The sequence below is a fragment of the Aspergillus glaucus genome (genome assembly GCF_001890805.1).
Source record: "Aspergillus glaucus CBS 516.65 unplaced genomic scaffold ASPGLscaffold_13, whole genome shotgun sequence".
In the NCBI taxonomy this organism is placed as follows: domain Eukaryota; kingdom Fungi; phylum Ascomycota; class Eurotiomycetes; order Eurotiales; family Aspergillaceae; genus Aspergillus; species Aspergillus glaucus.
This window is the reverse complement of record NW_019170465.1, coordinates 304,865-321,861: the sequence shown is the minus strand read 5'-3', so window position 1 is coordinate 321,861 and position 16,997 is coordinate 304,865. Positions and strand designations below refer to the sequence as shown.

At 49.6% G+C, this 16,997-nt stretch overlaps 7 protein-coding genes across 7 annotated transcripts; 3 read left to right on the top strand and 4 right to left on the bottom strand.

Annotated features, from left to right (window-relative positions):
• Positions 1-287: 287 nt before the first annotated feature.
• Positions 288-2,324, top strand: ASPGLDRAFT_128894 (WD40 repeat domain-containing protein; the record flags this gene model as incomplete). Its single annotated transcript, XM_022540842.1, has 3 exons — positions 288-327; positions 388-2,047; positions 2,102-2,324. The coding sequence occupies 3 exons, from the start codon at positions 288-290 to the stop codon at positions 2,322-2,324; spliced, it is 1,923 nt and encodes a 640-aa protein (XP_022399762.1).
• Positions 2,325-2,642: 318 nt separating this feature from the next.
• Positions 2,643-3,704, bottom strand: ASPGLDRAFT_128497 (uncharacterized protein; the record flags this gene model as incomplete). The annotated part of the gene is made up of 1 exon (XM_022540805.1): positions 2,643-3,704. One exon carries the CDS (start codon positions 3,702-3,704, stop codon positions 2,643-2,645), a length of 1,062 nt encoding a protein of 353 aa, XP_022399761.1.
• Positions 3,705-4,052: 348 nt separating this feature from the next.
• On the top strand, positions 4,053-4,778 carry ASPGLDRAFT_128818 (PRP38 family protein; the record flags this gene model as incomplete). The annotated part of the gene is made up of 1 exon (XM_022540834.1): positions 4,053-4,778. The coding sequence occupies one exon, from the start codon at positions 4,053-4,055 to the stop codon at positions 4,776-4,778; it is 726 nt and encodes a 241-aa protein (XP_022399760.1).
• Positions 4,779-5,178: 400 nt separating this feature from the next.
• ASPGLDRAFT_26671 (heme-dependent oxidative N-demethylase family protein) lies at positions 5,179-6,731 on the bottom strand (the record flags this gene model as incomplete). Its single annotated transcript, XM_022543586.1, has 3 exons — positions 5,179-5,659; positions 5,708-6,173; positions 6,230-6,731. The coding sequence occupies 3 exons, from the start codon at positions 6,729-6,731 to the stop codon at positions 5,179-5,181; spliced, it is 1,449 nt and encodes a 482-aa protein (XP_022399759.1).
• Positions 6,732-8,132: 1,401 nt separating this feature from the next.
• ASPGLDRAFT_452250 (F-box domain and ankyrin repeat protein) lies at positions 8,133-9,534 on the top strand. The gene is made up of 3 exons (XM_022546194.1): positions 8,133-8,279; positions 8,333-9,183; positions 9,239-9,534. Exons 1-3 carry the CDS (start codon positions 8,217-8,219, stop codon positions 9,300-9,302), a joined length of 978 nt encoding a protein of 325 aa, XP_022399758.1. The 5' UTR covers positions 8,133-8,216; the 3' UTR covers positions 9,303-9,534.
• Positions 9,535-9,946: 412 nt separating this feature from the next.
• On the bottom strand, positions 9,947-11,295 carry ASPGLDRAFT_452753 (WSC domain-containing protein). The gene is made up of 3 exons (XM_022546203.1): positions 10,904-11,295; positions 10,570-10,844; positions 9,947-10,508 (listed from the first exon to the last, which is right to left on the bottom strand). The coding sequence occupies exons 1-3, from the start codon at positions 11,016-11,018 to the stop codon at positions 9,981-9,983; spliced, it is 918 nt and encodes a 305-aa protein (XP_022399757.1). The 5' UTR covers positions 11,019-11,295; the 3' UTR covers positions 9,947-9,980.
• A 3,105-nt stretch (positions 11,296-14,400) lies between these two features.
• On the bottom strand, positions 14,401-16,268 carry ASPGLDRAFT_451394 (uncharacterized protein). The gene is made up of 5 exons (XM_022546171.1): positions 16,124-16,268; positions 15,397-16,059; positions 14,714-15,345; positions 14,613-14,657; positions 14,401-14,556 (listed from the first exon to the last, which is right to left on the bottom strand). The coding sequence occupies exons 2-5, from the start codon at positions 15,788-15,790 to the stop codon at positions 14,524-14,526; spliced, it is 1,104 nt and encodes a 367-aa protein (XP_022399756.1). The 5' UTR covers positions 15,791-16,059; positions 16,124-16,268; the 3' UTR covers positions 14,401-14,523.
• Positions 16,269-16,997: the final 729 nt, after the last annotated feature.

Genomic DNA, 16,997 nt, shown 5'->3' with positions numbered 1-16,997 from the left:
ACCCTGCGCGCCGGAGCTCAACTCAGAGTCATTCTTTCTATTCTTCCTATTCTTTCTTTAAAAATTTCAAATAATTTTGATTGCCAGATCCTGTCATCTTCTGCGACCACCAAACGCGGAGGCTGATGAGAGCTGTGGACCTCTGAATCGACTTGAATTGCGGCCTCTCCCCGCCGTACAAAGTGCAGAACGATTTTGGTTTCGATATATATACCTGAAATATTGACAAGCCTTAGATATTGGAGGTGCGAAGTATTCGTTAATTTTGGAGCGCCTCCGTCGTCGCCATGGCTTCGATTGAGGACGATGATGATCGGGATCTCGCAGGTGAGTTCACTATTCAAACGCTAGGACCGAACGGTGAAGCTGACTTTCGTAATCCCCTAGGCTCGCAGGACGGAAGCTCAGACAACGAGGATGAGACACTCAGAGACGCAGACGACGGAGACAACGACAACGAGCATGACGCCGACGCCGACGCCGACGGAGACCAAGATGCAGACAGCCCTTCCAACACTAGCCATATCTCTGAAGGCGCCGGAATGGCATCACAACAAAATCCTGATACAGATGCTCATATGACCTCCCCTGAAGCAGCTGCACATGCTGCGACCGACCCTATATCTGCCTTTCATCCCAGTGTGCGCTCGGAATGTCTGACGTGTTCTACCTACGATATCGTTCCTACCACTGCGGCACCACATAGTACCTCGATCAATGCTGTGACGGCGACGGCAGACATGCGATGGGTATTCAGCGGAGGGTCTGATGGATATGTGCGGAAATTCAACTGGGTGGACTCCATCAACAGCAAATTGATGCTGACAGTGGCGCAAAGGCATCCGTTTGTCGACAGTGTAGTAAAAGCGGGCGTGGTGATGACATACTGGGAGAATATGGATGCTAATGCTCTGTCGCCTGTCTACTCTTTGGCCAGCCACAGTGAGGGTCTCTGGTTGCTGTCTGGCTTGGAATCGGGCGCTATCCGTCTCCAGTCAGTACGACATGAAGAGGGCAGGGAAATTGCATCTCTTCAACGACATACTTCTGCGGTATCTGTATTGAATCTGACGTCCGACGAGAAGTCACTGCTTTCCGGGGGTTGGGACAAACGCGTGTTCGATTGGGATCTGAATACCGGGCAAGCCAGGCGCCCTTTTGGCCCCAGTGCTGGACAAATCTCAGCGATTGACATCCGGCCAGAGTCCAGTCTACCTGTCCCCAGAGATACCACCGATCGACAGCAAATAAATGGGACATATTCATCGAACTACCAGGCTAACAACGGTGCGAACTTCAATTTTGAAAATACCCCCAACGAGCAGGGCGATTTCGGCGGTGCGAACCCGCAGGCGGGTTCACCGGCAGATTCGCTCTTTGGTGGGGCTGACTCGCTATTTGGCGATGGGGATAATGGCGGTAGTGATGGCAACAATCCCTCGGGAAATGCCTTTGGCATGGACAACGACGACGATGAGTTCGGCAATCTCGCTGGCAGCATGCTTCCTGATGCGGATGCCCCTGGCGAACAAGACCATGAAATGACTGGCCAGCAAAACGGTGTGGCAGAAGCACCAAAAGACACCAGCAATGAAAATACAAACGCAAATACGACAACCCAAAAACCAGATTCACACGGGGCAGAGCTTCCAAATGGGACACAACCTGAAGTCAACGGGCTACCTCATGCAGAGGAACTAGAGCCCCCTTCTCAAAGCCAGGAGTTCTCGCAGCAGAAAACCCAGTCCGAGTCAAATGCGGACAATGTGTTCCTCTCTGCATCAATCGACGGTACTATCCGAGTGTGGGATAGGCGACAACCCGACGCGATTGCTCGTATCACATCTCGCAATGCTCCACCATGGTGTATGAATGCTTGCTGGTCTCCAGACGGAAATTATATATACGCCGGTCGACGGAACGGCACAGTCGAGGAATTCAGTCTTCACAGGGGTCTACGGGAAACGGAGCGCATTTTCAAATTCCCTCAGGGCAGTGGACCGGTGACGGCTGTCAAGGCTATGCCTAATGGAAGGCATATTGTTTGGTATGTCTTTTTCTTATTCATCTCATTGAAATCTATACTAACCAGTGACCATAGTGCTTCCCATGATATCCTTCGACTTTACGACTTGAAGCATGAACATGTCACCCGTCACTCGACTGTGCCCTTCCTTATTATCCCGGGTCACCGCACAGGAACAATATCTCAGCTATACGTTGACCCAGCATGTCGGTTTATGATTTCGACGAGCGGCAATCGTGGCTGGGAAGGCAACACCACTGAAGTGCTGCTAGGATATGAGATTGGCGTTCCGCGGTGATTTCCCCTTGCTCTTGGTTGTATATTGAAGTATATTTCTGTGGCTACGGAGCTATGGGGCATTGCTATTTGTAGAGAAGAGATATTTGACTTGTTGGAGTAAGGCTTGCATATTGGTGGTGATTTGCTTTATGGAACTATGCTACAGATACCTCTTTGGATACTAGATTTTCATGAATGATTTATATCTCTTTCTTATTCCACAACAATGCAAAATGTATGTGCAAATCAAGAGGTTATATCAAACGCCATGTGAAGAGTGTATGTACCCTAACCAAACCCAACCCAAAATAAATCGCAATGCAAATAAAACAAATCATCATAGGTCATCATCATGGATATTATCATCAAGATCAAGCCCATCACATACATCATACAGTCCTGCTCTCCAAGTCCCGTAAAACGGGTTCCCGGCCCACCGAACATGTCCGTCACGATCATGCTCGAAAAATACATACCCCGGTCGTTCATTTTCATCATAGCCATCATCCCTAGTTGCCTGAACAGCCTCCGGACCCGCCGCAAGCTGTTCAAATCCAGGGAGTTTCATATTAGGAACATGTCCTCGTGCCTCAACCTGTCCAGCCCCAACATTACTAACCGTGACCAGGTACACAGGCGGGAGCGCATTATTCCGCTCGGCTTTCAGCGGCATAGAAGTCCAAGCTTCATTATCCCACGATTCCCGTCGATTCTGGTCATACCGTTGCGGCAGCGGTCTTGACAAGAACAAATCATCCAACTTCCCCGTATCAAGCAGTAACCCCGGTGTCTGCACATATAACACACTATCATACTGCATGAACTGAATCTGTCCCAGACGGAGCAGCTTCGTATCTGTCGGTGCATAACCCGCCGACGTCGCAGCTGTCATGTCGATAGGCAATAACCATATGTTATATTTGATGCTTGCGGAGCGGAGGAGGAAGAGAGCTTTTGCGACGGGCTTCGAGAGTTTCTTGTTCTTGGACGAGGGTTGGTCCCATTCTTGCGGGTACATGAAGAGACGGTCTTGAACTGCTGTGCCGTTTTTGAAGAGATGGTGGAAGAAGAGGATTGCGGAGCAGATGTTCGCGGGGTCGGGGGTGGAGAGGAGTTGAACGTATGCGTAGTTGCCATTGTTGTCTTGCTGTCTGTCATTGCTGCTGTCGTGGTAGGATTGGTCATAACTGGTATCCCTCCTAGCATTCCGATATGTCGATCCCGATCCATGCCTGGCGAGGGGGTATTCGGAGTCTAGGGGAGGCTTGAGGGCTTGTTGGATGCTTCGGACGGATTGCTGCTGGAGGACGTAGCCGGATAGAAATAAGAGGAATGTGAATATGAAGATGACTCCCATGGATATGATGGAGGAGACGGTCGAGGGAGTTAAGAGCACCATGGTTGCGACGAGGTATCAGATACCCGCATGGGTATCGAAGTATATCTGTCCAGAAAGAGTGCCTGGCCACGCGACGCAGCCCGCAACTCAACCACGGGAGAGATCATTATGAGAATCAAATTGGACCCTTGGATCGACAGCCTTACGATCTCCCACCCGATGCCAATTCGGGGTTGTTTACCTCCCGCGACCGTTGGCCGTGAGACTATCGATAACGCCCGGTCTTGGCGATCTTGGCAACGGAAGTCCGGAACAACTCTCTCTCCGGCGGCGCGAGCTTTCATCTTCAAGTCTGTCGCGTTGATTGAGGACGAGCTTAATTCCAGCACTCTCGAGTCTGCAAGCAGCATGTCGACCCATCGCGCAGACGCCAGCACCTTCCTCGATAATCGCGGCTATTCCGGCCCCCTAGTCCGTGGCGTCAACCCAGCCACGCTCTTCGAAAAAGCCGTCCGCGATCGCATCACGGACTCCTACTACTGGAAAGAACAATGCTTCGGATTAAACGCTGCGACTCTTTGCGACCGCGCCATCGAACTGTCCTCTATCGGTGGTACCTACGGTGTCTCCGAGAAACCGACAGCTTTTCTCTGCCTCGCGTTCAAGATGCTCCAGCTAAACCCGACTCGCGATATCGTGCTTGAATATTTAAATTTCTCGGATCCGGGGAGTGACGATGAGGACCAGGAGAACGGGGTGCTTCAGGATCGTGGCGACTTTAAATACCTGCGTGCTCTGGCGGCGTTTTATGTCCGGTTGACTTTCGATGCGGTGGATGTGTACAAAACGCTTGAGCCACTGCTACTCGACTACCGGAAAATCAAGCGGCGTGTGCGGGACTCATTTGTGCTTACGTATATGGATCAATTCGTCGATGACCTTCTTACGAAAGACCGGATGTGTGGTACGAGTTTGTGGAAGTTGCCGTCGAGGCAGCAGTTGGAAGATTTGGAGTTGTTAGATGAGAGGATTAGTCCGCTGGCGGATGAATTGGAGGAATTGGACCAGGATAGCGATGATGGGGAGGTGAAGGAGAGTCGTTCCGGCTCTTCGGATCATACAGGAGAGGATTGAGTCGGCCGTCATGCGTCGTTATGATCCCTATTTCGAGGTTGTCTGTCAATTCAGAACCCCGTCACCAAAGACGCTGCCTCCGCCTGACAGACAATGCCTCCCTCCATTGCCGTCACAAATTGAGGCTTCCATCATCCGGTCTCGCCACTTGCGCCAAAGACAACGCGCAAGTTGAAAGATACCGGGCATCGTCGCAATCCTCTGGGGCGTGACTGGATCCCACGGGCCCGCTCGACCGACATGGATGTGGTGTGTGCTGTACTATATGGTTTGAATGTACATAATAGATCTCAGGACGAGCCTGCTCATTCGTCTTAAATATTTCCAATTGAGCATGAAATCAACCCATGAATTAAACGAACCAAAACACCTGGGCATCATATGAACAGGACCGAAAGCATTAGAACCCCTGCTGATGATGCCACTTCTCCTCCCACCCCCTAAAATATGGACTCTCATCCAGCGTCCCAACCTCCCAATCCCTCTCCACAAGCCCATTGCTCCTCTGCTCCTCTGCCCACTCCTCCATCGCCGGTAAAACCACATGCTCAACATGCCAAGTCCCCTTATACTCCAACAAATTCTTCTTGCCCTCCTTAATATTCTTGGCCACGAGTGCCGGGATACCCGGCTCATCGCGGAACTCCGTCACCAGCGTGAATAGAGCTTTGAAATTGAAGACGACGGCTGCGGAGAGGGGGGGGCGGCGTAGGGTTTGCCAGTCGACACGGAGGTGGCAGTCGGAGAGTTGTAGGGTATGAGATTGGTCCGTGCGGTGGATTTCGAGGGGGGAGCCTTTTGGCATCCAGAGGGGTTGGCCGACTTCAAGGCTCCAGGAGCCGCGTTGGATGGGTTTGTCGGTTGGTAGCTTCGTGAAGAAGCTGTGGTAGTTAGTCTTGAGGTGTCTATGAACTGAAGCGCGTACCTACCGCTCCATAGAAGTCTGCATCTTCTTCTTGTAGTCTGGGACAGGCTTGTGTATCAAATGAAGTGGAAGCCCCATTTTCTCGTTAATACTCCAGCCAATTGAGGAGCAAATGACTCCAGCACGGAGTATATAGCAACCAGTCTTATCATCTCGCAGCGTGATACCGAAGTCCTCGGGGATATTGTCGAGCAGGATCTCCAGAGGATGCTTAGACCTAACGTCCTGTTCCGTGCCTAGGATTCTATTCTGGAAGACCCTTTTGTCGACTAGAGAAAAGTAGTGTGGATACCTGGCACAGACGTTTTGAAGGACCATTTCCATGAGCTCTTTGCAGGCTAGTTCGGAGCCGGGGAGGTAGCCAAGGACCCCGTTTCTGTGTTTGGCGTATAGTTCTTTGCGCTGGGCGATTCGTTGCTTGTAGGTGTTTTCGAGCTCGATCCACCAGTCTGTTTCCATTTTTGAGATTGCTAAACCATGTTTGTAAGATGACCTTCAATTCGAGGTTCTGCAGCTAGGGACATACACATAGTTTGATGGTAAACCCATCTGAACGGTCGATAAAGCCTGGCCAATGCCTTGTCGATATCAAATTCGTGATAGGGCTGGGGCAATGGTACTCCACTGAGCTCAGTGTAGTCGGGGAAATCCCCTAGCTCTCGAACTTCTTGAACCGAGAATCCAGTCGGAGTATATCTCTGCTCCTTGCAAGTCTCATAGTTTGTATCCATGGGCAATATGTGTCGAAGGACCTCTTCCTCCTTAACTTCCGGCACTCCAGATTTGAAAATCCTATTGAGTGCCTCTCGACGCTGTGGCGGTAGGACATTCGCATAATCTGGTGATTCAAGTCTCTTCTCCGGTGATACCGATCGGGGAGGTGTTTCGGCTGTCGATGGCCTGCGATGCCTCATTCGACTTAAGATCGACTTTCCTTGCGCTCTATCTGTGGCAAGATATAACCCCGTCAGTACCACCATTAGAGCGCCAGTCCACCAAATATTGTCCGAGATAGTCGATACATCCATGACGTCGTATGTTCAATCACGGTAGAAGTGAGATTCGAAAGTCGCATCAAACAGATCTGTATACCATATATCAAAGGACAAGAATCCGTGCAAGCCGGCGGACTGGCAGCCCAAGTATTTATCAACCCATCCCAACAACCATCCAAGTCCCTGGACCATTGCTGTGTTGATATCAACCCGGTGTGACACGAATAGGTTTACCCTCTTTGGCGAGGCGATGCTGATAAGAGATAACAGCTCGCATGTCAGATCCAATGGACTGGGATACCTCGCATCGAATCGAGGATCCTTGCGGGTTTGATGGTGGTTGATGAGAGTGATCCGGAGTCCCCATATTCTCTCTCAACTTTTATATTACTTTCCGTGGAAACATTTCCTCCACTTTCTCGACGTAACGGAAATGTCATTCTTTTATTTTGAATCTCCATTCAGACTACTTAGTGCCATATCAATGCAAAGCAACACCCCACAGTACAAACCATATGCAGATACCAGACCTCCTCGCAAAACGTTACCAATTGCGCATGGCGATGCGATCCCTGATAGCACAAGCAACAATAACCAGTTGAATTGGCTTGACTGACGAGGAAAATACAAATAGTGAGGTTGCATTGCCCGAAAGGGTAAAACTATCCAGGTCATGTGCCCTGAGGCTCATTCAACGTCACTTCTTTAACCACTACTTCTATAATGGTTTTCTCCGAAATTCTGCCAAAGGTATGAACATGTTGGATATCTGATGAATACTGTCTTGAAAATAGCAGGAATGTTCAATATTCCGGACAAAGAACCCCAGACGCTTTACCAATGCCATTGTCTTCTTGACGGTCTTTATCCTTGTAATCTATGGGTATTCCAATGGAGACAACCCATCTCTTTGATCTTAGAGACAATGGCGTTGTCCGTCTCCTTTGGCGGATTTATCTACATAAAAATCTCAGCAGCCTTTCATCGGGCTGAGGAACACAAAGCCCTGTTCACGGAATAGTCCCTTTGGCATACAAAGTGACTCTCTGACCTTTCATCTGTTGTCTCATGGGATATTCAACTTCCAGATGAATCTAAATGCAAAGATGTCTCATATCCATCTATATAATGTCCAGAAATCCCAGCCAATTCATGATCCATCCATCACCAATCTACAGCAACAACTGCAGATACAATCCCACCAATCTCAACAGAACAAACTACTCAAAATCCATTCCACTATGGAATCAACCAGCATCAGCAGTCTTCCTCCCGAGCTTATCGCCAAGATCGCGGGTAACCTCGGCGCCAAAGATATATCCAACTTCTCCAAGACCAACGGAGGTCTAAATCTCACCCTCCATAACCAGCTCAAAGATGCTGCCCTAAGCCATGCCTTCGCCCCGCCCGAATTCTATGCCAACGCCTTCGTCTTCGAAAATGGCCACGCGGTCCTAGACGAGAAAATGGCGTTCCGGACACCCGACGAACCCATGGTCAAGGCCATTTGGGAAGACAATGCCGATGCAGTCAGAGGCTTCTTGGACGCCGGTGTCCGCGTCGACGAGTACTCGATCCATGGTGAGAGATTGCTTTATACCGCAGTGAAATATAGGGCTTACAAAGTGACCCAGCTCCTGTTTGACCGAAACGCAAATCCCAACATCTACAATATCGCGTCCCAGAATGCCCCGCTGGTCGCGGCGGCGGCTATCAACGACGAGTATCTTATGCGAGCCCTCATTAAGCACGGCGCGGATATCAACGCCCCCAACACCGTCGCCACGATCCTCCAGAACTGCAGCCTCGACATGCTCCGCTTCATCATCCGCAAGAACGCTATCCTCGCGGAGATCGATGAAGGAGACATCCAATTCCCTGTGCGCGGAATTCCCCCTTTCCACCACGCCGCCTTCAACAAGTCCAACCCGGATGTCCTACGCTTCCTTATTGGCTACCTCCCCGAAGCCCTAAACGACACGGACACCTTCGGCCGCAACGCCCTCTGGATCGCCGCGCAACAACGTAACCACGATGCAGTCGTCGACCTAGTCACCGCAGGGATCAACATCAACCAGCTCGACCACGTCGGCGAGACCCCCCTGCACGGCTGCCTGCAGTACATCAAAGACACCGAGATCCCAGCCTTCCTGCTTGAAAACGGCATCGACGTCGGTATCCCCGGCCAGTCCGGAATGACGGAGCTGCACTATGCGGCGGAGCTGGGTGCCGAGCATGTGGTTGAGATGCTGATTGAGGAGGAGGTTCATGTGGACGCGCAGGATGCGCAGAACCGCACGGCGTTGCATTGGGCTGTGCGCGGTAACCATGAGCGTGTTGTTCGTCTTCTTGTGAACCATGGATGGGCGTATTTGAATACTCGCGATGTGTGGAACAGTACGCCGATGGATATTGCGAAGGCCAGGGGATACAGTGAGATTTGGACTTATCTTTCCATCAAGTTGCAGGAGTTTACCATGCCGTCGTAGGTGGACTCGGATCTCCGAATCGTGGGTGTGCTAACTGCTAACTGCTACCAGATTATTTGCTTTATGGAATGTCAAATTTATGTTCAAGGTGGGTGGGTTTAGGGTTGTGGTTTGAGATCATGTCTTGCTTCAGGTTGACGTGTGAGATAGCTAAGTTTGTTTTTATGCTTTTGGGTGTTTATAGAAGGTCATCAAAGTGAGTTTGAATATATCAGTGTATGTGAATCCCTTCCTACGCACTCGTAGTTTTGTAAATATGTGACATGCAATTAACAAACTACCTCCCAGTACCGGTGACAGTAAATATCTATCTGTAAATGTAAATGCAAACAAAAGAGACGCCGATAAGCAGACATAACACAAAGCAAACAAAAAGCAGTCTAATAATCCCGTGTGTTCTCATGTGCTGACACACAGAGATCGATAAATAAGGCAAAATGTATTATCGTGACACATCTCGTAAGTCGGCCTACCTTACTGCATGGAAGCTTCAGGTATGCCTCTTCTTTTTTTTTTTAGTCCCGGAGGGATGTTAATCGAGTCCGTGATCTCTGCATGCTTAGATTAAAAGGAATCGAATGAAAGATTATGTGACAATTGGGTATCATAACACCGCTGTTCGCCGAACCGAGCAAAGAATGACGACAATGAGATGCGAGATGCGAGGATGCGACAGAAAGCAAGCACAAAACAAATATAGAGAAAGTAGATTATCAAACATAAGGGATCCACGTTTAATCGGGGTTCGTCGCCTGCATTACTGTCAGTCACGCATTGATTACACGATTATAGGTTAGATGCTTACCCGTAGCACAGGTCTTGAGTAGTCCTCATTGTCCTGAAGCGATACACTGCTATCCCGGGGACCGTTTGGATAGAGCACGGTGTTCGTCTTCATACGATTATCGATAAAGGTTGCGTTCGGGTTGCGTGTGGCAGTAGGTGACCCTCCAAGAGTGGTGTTGTCGGAAAAGACGGACCTCATAAAGCTCATTTGGGAGCCCTTGCTGTTGCGACCATCCAATAATTGCATGCTGGGGTCAGGACTGTTTGCGCGTTGGCGTTTCTTCGAACAGTACCAGATGAGGATCAGAGCCAAGATTGCAAGGAAACCTGCGACGGAACCAACAGCAACACCAGCCACGGCGCCACTACTTAGCCCAGAGTCGCTGTCTTTGCTGCTAGTCGATGAAGTATCTGCAGCAGCGGTCGCGCCTGACCCGCCAACCGTAACCGTTTGGACCTGGCCTCCGATTGTCTCAACTTTACTGCCTCCTGAAGTCGTCGTGCTCGCTCCTGTGGTCTCTGTTGGGGTGCCTGTCTGTGAGAAGTCAGCATGCTTGAACCCAAGATAACACTCAGCAAGGTACAAGATTACTCACCGAAGTTCCAGTCGAAGAGGTGCCTGATGCGCTGGCCGTGCTAGATGGCATGTGATCCATCAATACGATGTAGCCATACAAGCCTTCTTCCGCATTTCCACAATTGTCGGACGGGTACCCAGGGCAGCCATCGTTACACTCTGAAACATTCACATTGGTTGCTGTATTAGGTGCGACATTCGAGCACCAGCAGTTTTTGCCTTGGAGAATGCCGAATGCATAATCTGACGTGCACGTAGATGTGCAAGCCCCGATGGACTGAAAGGTATCGTGATCTAGGTAGCACAAGTTAGCAAAGATGCACAGGTCATACCACCACAATCACGACACTTACTCGCATCATTGTCGGATCCTGTATTAACCGAGGAACAGTATTTCACGGAATTTTCAGCTCCGAAGACGGGCGATGCAAGCAACAAAATCCACGAGAAAGCGAATGCGAGGAGCATGTTGGCGGATAACTCTGCACTCTCCGGATCGGGTATGTATTGTGTCGAAAAAGTAAACAATCGATAATGGTCAGGTTGGTGTAACAAAAGGCGTCGACGGCTTATTTCCCCGTCCTCCTTCAATAGTGCTTTTTTTTTCTTTTTTTTTTTTTTTTTTTTTTCCCTCCCTCTTTCACTGATCCAAGTGCCTAGTTCAAATGATCACCGGTCGGGCGGCAGTATCAACGGATGATGAAACGTCAGAAGCTCGCGAGGCTAAGGGGGGATAATTTCATCGGTCGCCGGATCGACTTGTCAGAGAACCTATGATAGTCCCAAGCCGGAAGCGTTGGATAAAAAGGAAAGACCGGGTTGTATAAGCGGTAGGGATCCGATCCAAACTAAATGGGTTGGTGATAATTCCTAAAATGTCGATCAGCCATGAACAATGACATACTGAGAAAATAGCCGATAAACAGCTGAGAGGTGAAAAAGAAAAAGGATAAACTGCAACAACGTACCTGAGTGATACGGCCAAAACAGCCAACAGATGATTTGTTGCTGGTCCAGGTGAGGATGCCCAAAGTGATTTCCGAGCCTACAACTGGACGAGGACCCGGTTTGGGAGAGAGAGAAAAGCGTCGAAAAACCAGGCTCAGAGAGATTCTCGCATCATCACCCTACGAGGGGATCGCGAGAGTTGGTCAGCAAATCAACAGGCTGACCGTCAACAGAGCACCAAAAGACCAGCAGACGATGGACGACGACGAGCGAAACAGACAGTGAGAGAAGAGAAAACAGAGAGAAAAGACGAGGGGAAAGAAAAGAGAAGATCGAGATAACAGTGGAGGAGTGAATGTATGTATGGGTGTGTATGTAATTACAGTATTATAGTATGGTACAATTGAGCTAATCTCAATTGAGTTAGAGGAGTAATTTTATGGTTACTAGCGGTATTAACCGAATCAGCGGCATTGCTCGGGTGAAACACTCTACTTTAAGACTACAGAGTACGGAGTACGACACAGGATGTCAACTCAACTGAAATGATTGCATTCTGACACCTGGACATGGCGAGCTTAGCAGATTGATTATGATGATCCAGTATTTCATGACTATGGTTGTTGGTGTGTTCTGAACGGAGTATTGACCATATGACACTGACTGACTGATCGGAATGATGCCCTATTTTTGTCTGCGCAGGGGGTCCTTTACTTGGTCTATTCATATTAACTACTCCGTATTCTGGACAGAACCATATATAGATCCCATCACCACTGCAACTCATCTTACTCCAGAGTCCAGATTCTAGACTCTCTTCCCAAATAAACAGAGGACATCCTCCACACATTCTCGACCGCGTCACATTTCCGCTCTGACGCGGCAAACGACCCCTGTTATATGTGTCGGTACAAGTATATAAAACCAAACCAAACCGTATTGATCGGATTTCGGCCCATGGTTCGTTAATTACAGTTTCCGAGCGATTCAGAGTCTGAGACAAAAACACGCCCACCTGCCCGAAACTACTGATTGGCTAAGCCACATACCATTCCAAATCTTACATACCGTACGTACTCTGTACTCTCTACCTATTCTTTATCAGTACCGAGTAGATCGTACAGGTACTTGCCTATCTACCTGTACCTGTACCTGTACCTGTACCTGTACCTGTACCTGTACCTGTGCCTACACAGAGCAGAGTACTTGTACATAGGATATTGTTTTGTTTGCCGTAAGGACATTCACATGAAATCCAAGGCTGTGCCCGACGCACAGAGCACCGCGTAGTCAGTGGGGTGGCAAAGTGCGTTGGCAGAATACAAGCCCATCATCCGGTACGTACCATGGTACCTTTCCAGAGCTCTCTATGGTACGGAAACAGGTACATACGGAGTAGAAGACTAGGCTCGGCCGAAGCGGATCTCTGACAGCCGTTTCCATGGTTATGTCTGTATAGTCTCGCTGTACTCCGTACCTGGATTTATGTACTCTGTAGAAGAGAAAAGAATACACATGTACGGAGTACTCCGTCTTCTGTTCGAAAATCTATCTGTGAGGGCGCAATCTAGGATTTGGAGTGCACAGTAGTACTCTGTACTCTGTAGGGTACAAGGCTCGCTGTATATCTCCGTTTATGTGTGTCTCGCCGATCCGATTAGGTATGGCACTGTACATGATAGGCACCTGATAAGTGCCTAATCTAGGATGTGCTACGTTCATTCGTGGAGAGCTAGAGAGCTGGAATGCATGAACCAGCCATCTATGGGGATCTGTAGGAACCCTTCGGTTCGTATGGAATACGGCAACCACTCCAGTTCTGGGGATTCGATCAATAGCCGTATTCGGGATATGCCAACACCAGTCCTAATTTGCTCTACGGAGTACAGAATACTGTGTCAAAGACTTGTCCTTAGAGTATTTACAGAGGACAATGACGCTATGTGGCTGGTGGATCTAACTTCAGACACGGCGCCACACCCGAAATTAAAGGAATATCCAACCTTCGCCACAACGCAAAGGAAAACCAACAGATCGTGATCCTCATCCAATTTGTGTGGCTGGACTACTTACTCCGGAGTAAGAAATCGATCTATCCATGCCGATCTATGATCTGAGTCGTCCGTTGTCTACTATATAACTAGTAGATGTACAGTACCAAAATATTGGAAAAACTAGACCATCAATCTATGGGAAATAGCACCTTGCTCGATTCTGGTTCAGTTAATGATATGCTTGAAATTTTCCGGTTAATCATCGTTCTAAGCACGGAGTATGGTACGTACAAGTACAAGTACAGGTACAGTACATATTACACGACAGATCCATGGAACGGGGGTGGATGCAATTTCCCGTTCCTGAATCCTCTACTCTGTATAGATCTGAAAGAGGATCTAAAGGAGAGGGATAATCGACCTATCATGCTGAGAGTATTTTTATATGCACTTTGTGTCTCCGAGGAATCTGCGTCTTTCGATCCTCCTTATGAGGTCATTCTTACTGGTATTACCGCGCCATTCCCGATCTAGACATATTGATACGGAAAACAATACCATTAATACGGCCACAGCCATTATGTTCCGATTCGGCCAATCACATGTTTGTAAAAATGTCTTGGCTTGTTTCAGACATGAATAGCTTTCTGTAGGTGTATTCCTTCCAATGCACTTTTCTATTCTTTTTCTCAGTCTGAGACCCCCGTTTGCCACTGCTTTATGCATGCACCATGTATTTACAGGGATGGATCCAATGGTGTCCAGTTGTATCGTTCGCCGAGTCATCTACCTTTTGCCGTTTACAGACGGTGCACCGCTACCCTGAATCGAATAAAAGCAAAGAATCCATTCAATCTAAAACTGTCATATCTCATCAATTTTTCAACAAACATCATAAGACCATCTACCACCGTCCCATCCGCGGCAGTCGCCAGCGACTGTCCTCATACACCGTTTCCTGGGGCTGGGCCACTCCGTGCCCGCTATACGGCCACGGTCGAGGCTGTTCCATCACGGGCTGGCCATACTTACTAAAAACCGGGGGTGGTGCCGCCGGTGCCGGGGGAAGGGCATACCCGGCGTGCTCACGGCCGATTTCGTGGATCCTTTGACGCCGTGCCTGTCGGATTTCTTCAGACATGTCAACGAGGCCAGAGACGTCCTCCTATAATTTCGTTAGCTTGGCCAAGACGTTTAATAATCTGGGGTAGTGGGACGCACATAATGAAGGTAGGCAAAGATGTAGTAAAACTGGTCCGTCTCTTCATACTCATACCCAGCCCGCTCAATCGCTTCTCGCACCACGAGGTCCTTGGTGATTTCGGTCCAGAGCCGGTCTTTTTGCGCTGGGGCCTGGTGTTTTGGTTTCGTCCCGAGGTATGGTGTTGGCTTCTCATCCTCGGACGATTCCTCGGAAGAGCTCTCCTCAGGGAGATATTTGAGCTTGCGACCTGCGGGCTGCGGCCAGCCCATTTCGCTCATGCTGGTACCTCTCCCGCGTCGCGATTTAGGAGCGACGAGGGCCCCGGCCTTGGGAGGTACAAAATCGGCGGCAGGATAGTGGGCTTTTCGGCGACTGTATAGGTCCACTTCCAGGTCATCTCGGGCGTTGCGGGCGTCCTTCATACGGCGGCCATAGTCCCGAGATACGTCCCTGTCGGCAGATCGGGCTCTGGGTTGAATTGCCTTGGCCTTGGATTTCTTTTTCTTGCTGGAGGTCTCGACTGGTGGCCAGTTGGCGTAAGGATCAAAAGGTTCGATGAACATATCATCCTTGGGGCGGCCGCCCTTCTTGCTCTTCGACCGAGGGAAGTCAGGACTTTGTGCGCGAGTTGGCTTAACCATTTCATACTCTGAAGACAGTGAGTAGCTCTTCTGGGAATAAGCGATTAACGGGATCATACCAGTGTCAATAAACTTTTGTCGTCTCTTGCGAGACATCGAAGGCGCTCTGAGATTCGGAGACCCAGACGAATCATCCTTACGGTGCTTGGCCTTGTTGCCCTTGCTGCGTCCCCTTCGCTCGCTCTTGCGGACAACAATCTCGTCGTCACTGTCGTCACTGGTAGTCTCGCTCTCGCTCTCAGTCTCAGTCTCGCTTTCAGTCTCATCGCGACGGTGGGACTTCATCTTCGGAACCGACGGATAGCGAACAGTCTCCTTTCCACGCTTGCTGGCCTTGCGAGTAACCCGTTCATATTCAGGCTCCACGGGCATCTTGCCCTTCTTCTTCTTCCGCTCATGCATAACCTCTTCTTCACTACTATCCTCGTCATCCACAGGCATAGGCGCGACCATAGGCCGTCCACCCCTCCGCACAGGAACAGCATATTCCTCCTCTTCCTCAGAAGAAGTCTCGGTCTCACTAGCCTCAACATACTTCTCCTTCTTCCCCTTGGCCTTCTTCCCGCCCTTCTTCTTCTCCTTGTAAACCACCTCATCATCCTCTTCGATCTCCCTCCGTCGACTCTTCGACTTCGACTTCGGCCTCTTAACATGCTTCACCCTAACCTCCTCATCATCCTCCTCCGACTCCTCCTCCGAAACAGGCGCACTCTTACTCTTCTGTCCCTTCTTTCCCTTCTTCCCTCCCACATCCCCCTTCCCCCGTCGGAACGCAAACCCCTCCATATCCATCGCAGGCCCATACCTCACCCCCAACGGCATGGGAGGCGGCACAGGCGGCTGCGGCTGAGAGGGCGCTCTGTCCCGCACGCGAAGACGCTCGAATTCTTCTACGGGCGGGGGCGCGGCGACGGGGATGCGGGATTTGCTCTTGCCGCGCTTGCGGACGTAGTATTCTTCATCGTCGGCGGGGACGGCAGGGCGGGTTGGGCGTTTTTGGCGGCGGGGGGCTTCGTAGATTTCTTCTTCTTCGGAGTAGTAGTCGCGGGGGGCGCGGCGGGGCATTTTGGTGGTGATTTTGTGGTTGTGCTCGTGCTCGGGGTGTTGGAGGACCCTGGTCTCTGGTGGGATGAAAAACCGGTGAATCGTTAGCTAGGTTGCCGGTGTTATGGGAGAAGACCCTTACTGTAACAAGGGATATCCAACTAGACAGAGTCTAGCAGCGTAGGAAAGAAAAACGACAATTCAGTCCTCAGGCCTTGTCAAGCAAGAAAAGGAGAGAGTTGAAGAAAAACAGAATTCTCGCACAAAACTCAGACGATCGGCCAACCCCGCGGCTGATGTCACGTTCAGACGGAATCAAAACAGAGTCTGACCTTCTGAATCACAATGAGTATCTGGCAGAGAATGCGGAAGAATATACGAAAAACTGTCTTATATGTCGCGTTCTGACACTTTTATACTTATCAATGTTTGTCAATAGCTAAGTCTCGGAGCAGTTTGCCTGAGCCATGGTTCCCCGACCGATCAGTCCCATACATTGGCCATTGGGTACGGATTCGGGCAGATATACTTGGATCTTCAAATTTATTGGTTAAAATTTCATTTCGCTCATTCTCATTAACGAATCATCATTACCATAACTGCCATAGATATATAA

Bases quoted from the DNA above. Each gene is read 5' to 3' on its own strand.
- ASPGLDRAFT_451394 (XM_022546171.1), bottom strand. From the start codon at position 15,790: ATGGTCGCGCCTATGCCTGTGGATGACGAGGATAGTAGTGAAGAAGAG. The intron at 14,658-14,713 runs GTGCGTCCCACT...ACGAAATTATAG, and splicing joins TCTTTGCCTACCTTCATTAT to GAGGACGTCTCTGGCCTCGT. The intron at 14,557-14,612 runs GCACGGCGTCAA...GTATGCCCTTCC, and splicing joins TGTCTGAAGAAATCCGACAG to CCCGGCACCGGCGGCACCAC.
- ASPGLDRAFT_452250 (XM_022546194.1), top strand. From the start codon at position 8,217: ATGCCGATGCAGTCAGAGGCTTCTTGGACGCCGGTGTCCGCGTCGACG. The intron at 8,280-8,332 runs GTGAGAGATTGC...AAAGTGACCCAG, and splicing joins CGACGAGTACTCGATCCATG to CTCCTGTTTGACCGAAACGC. The intron at 9,184-9,238 runs GTAGGTGGACTC...AACTGCTACCAG, and splicing joins CAGGAGTTTACCATGCCGTC to ATTATTTGCTTTATGGAATG.
- ASPGLDRAFT_452753 (XM_022546203.1), bottom strand. From the start codon at position 11,018: ATGCTCCTCGCATTCGCTTTCTCGTGGATTTTGTTGCTTGCATCGCCC. The intron at 10,845-10,903 runs GTAAGTGTCGTG...TGTGCTACCTAG, and splicing joins AGGATCCGACAATGATGCGA to ATCACGATACCTTTCAGTCC. The intron at 10,509-10,569 runs GTGAGTAATCTT...GACTTCTCACAG, and splicing joins CCTCTTCGACTGGAACTTCG to ACAGGCACCCCAACAGAGAC.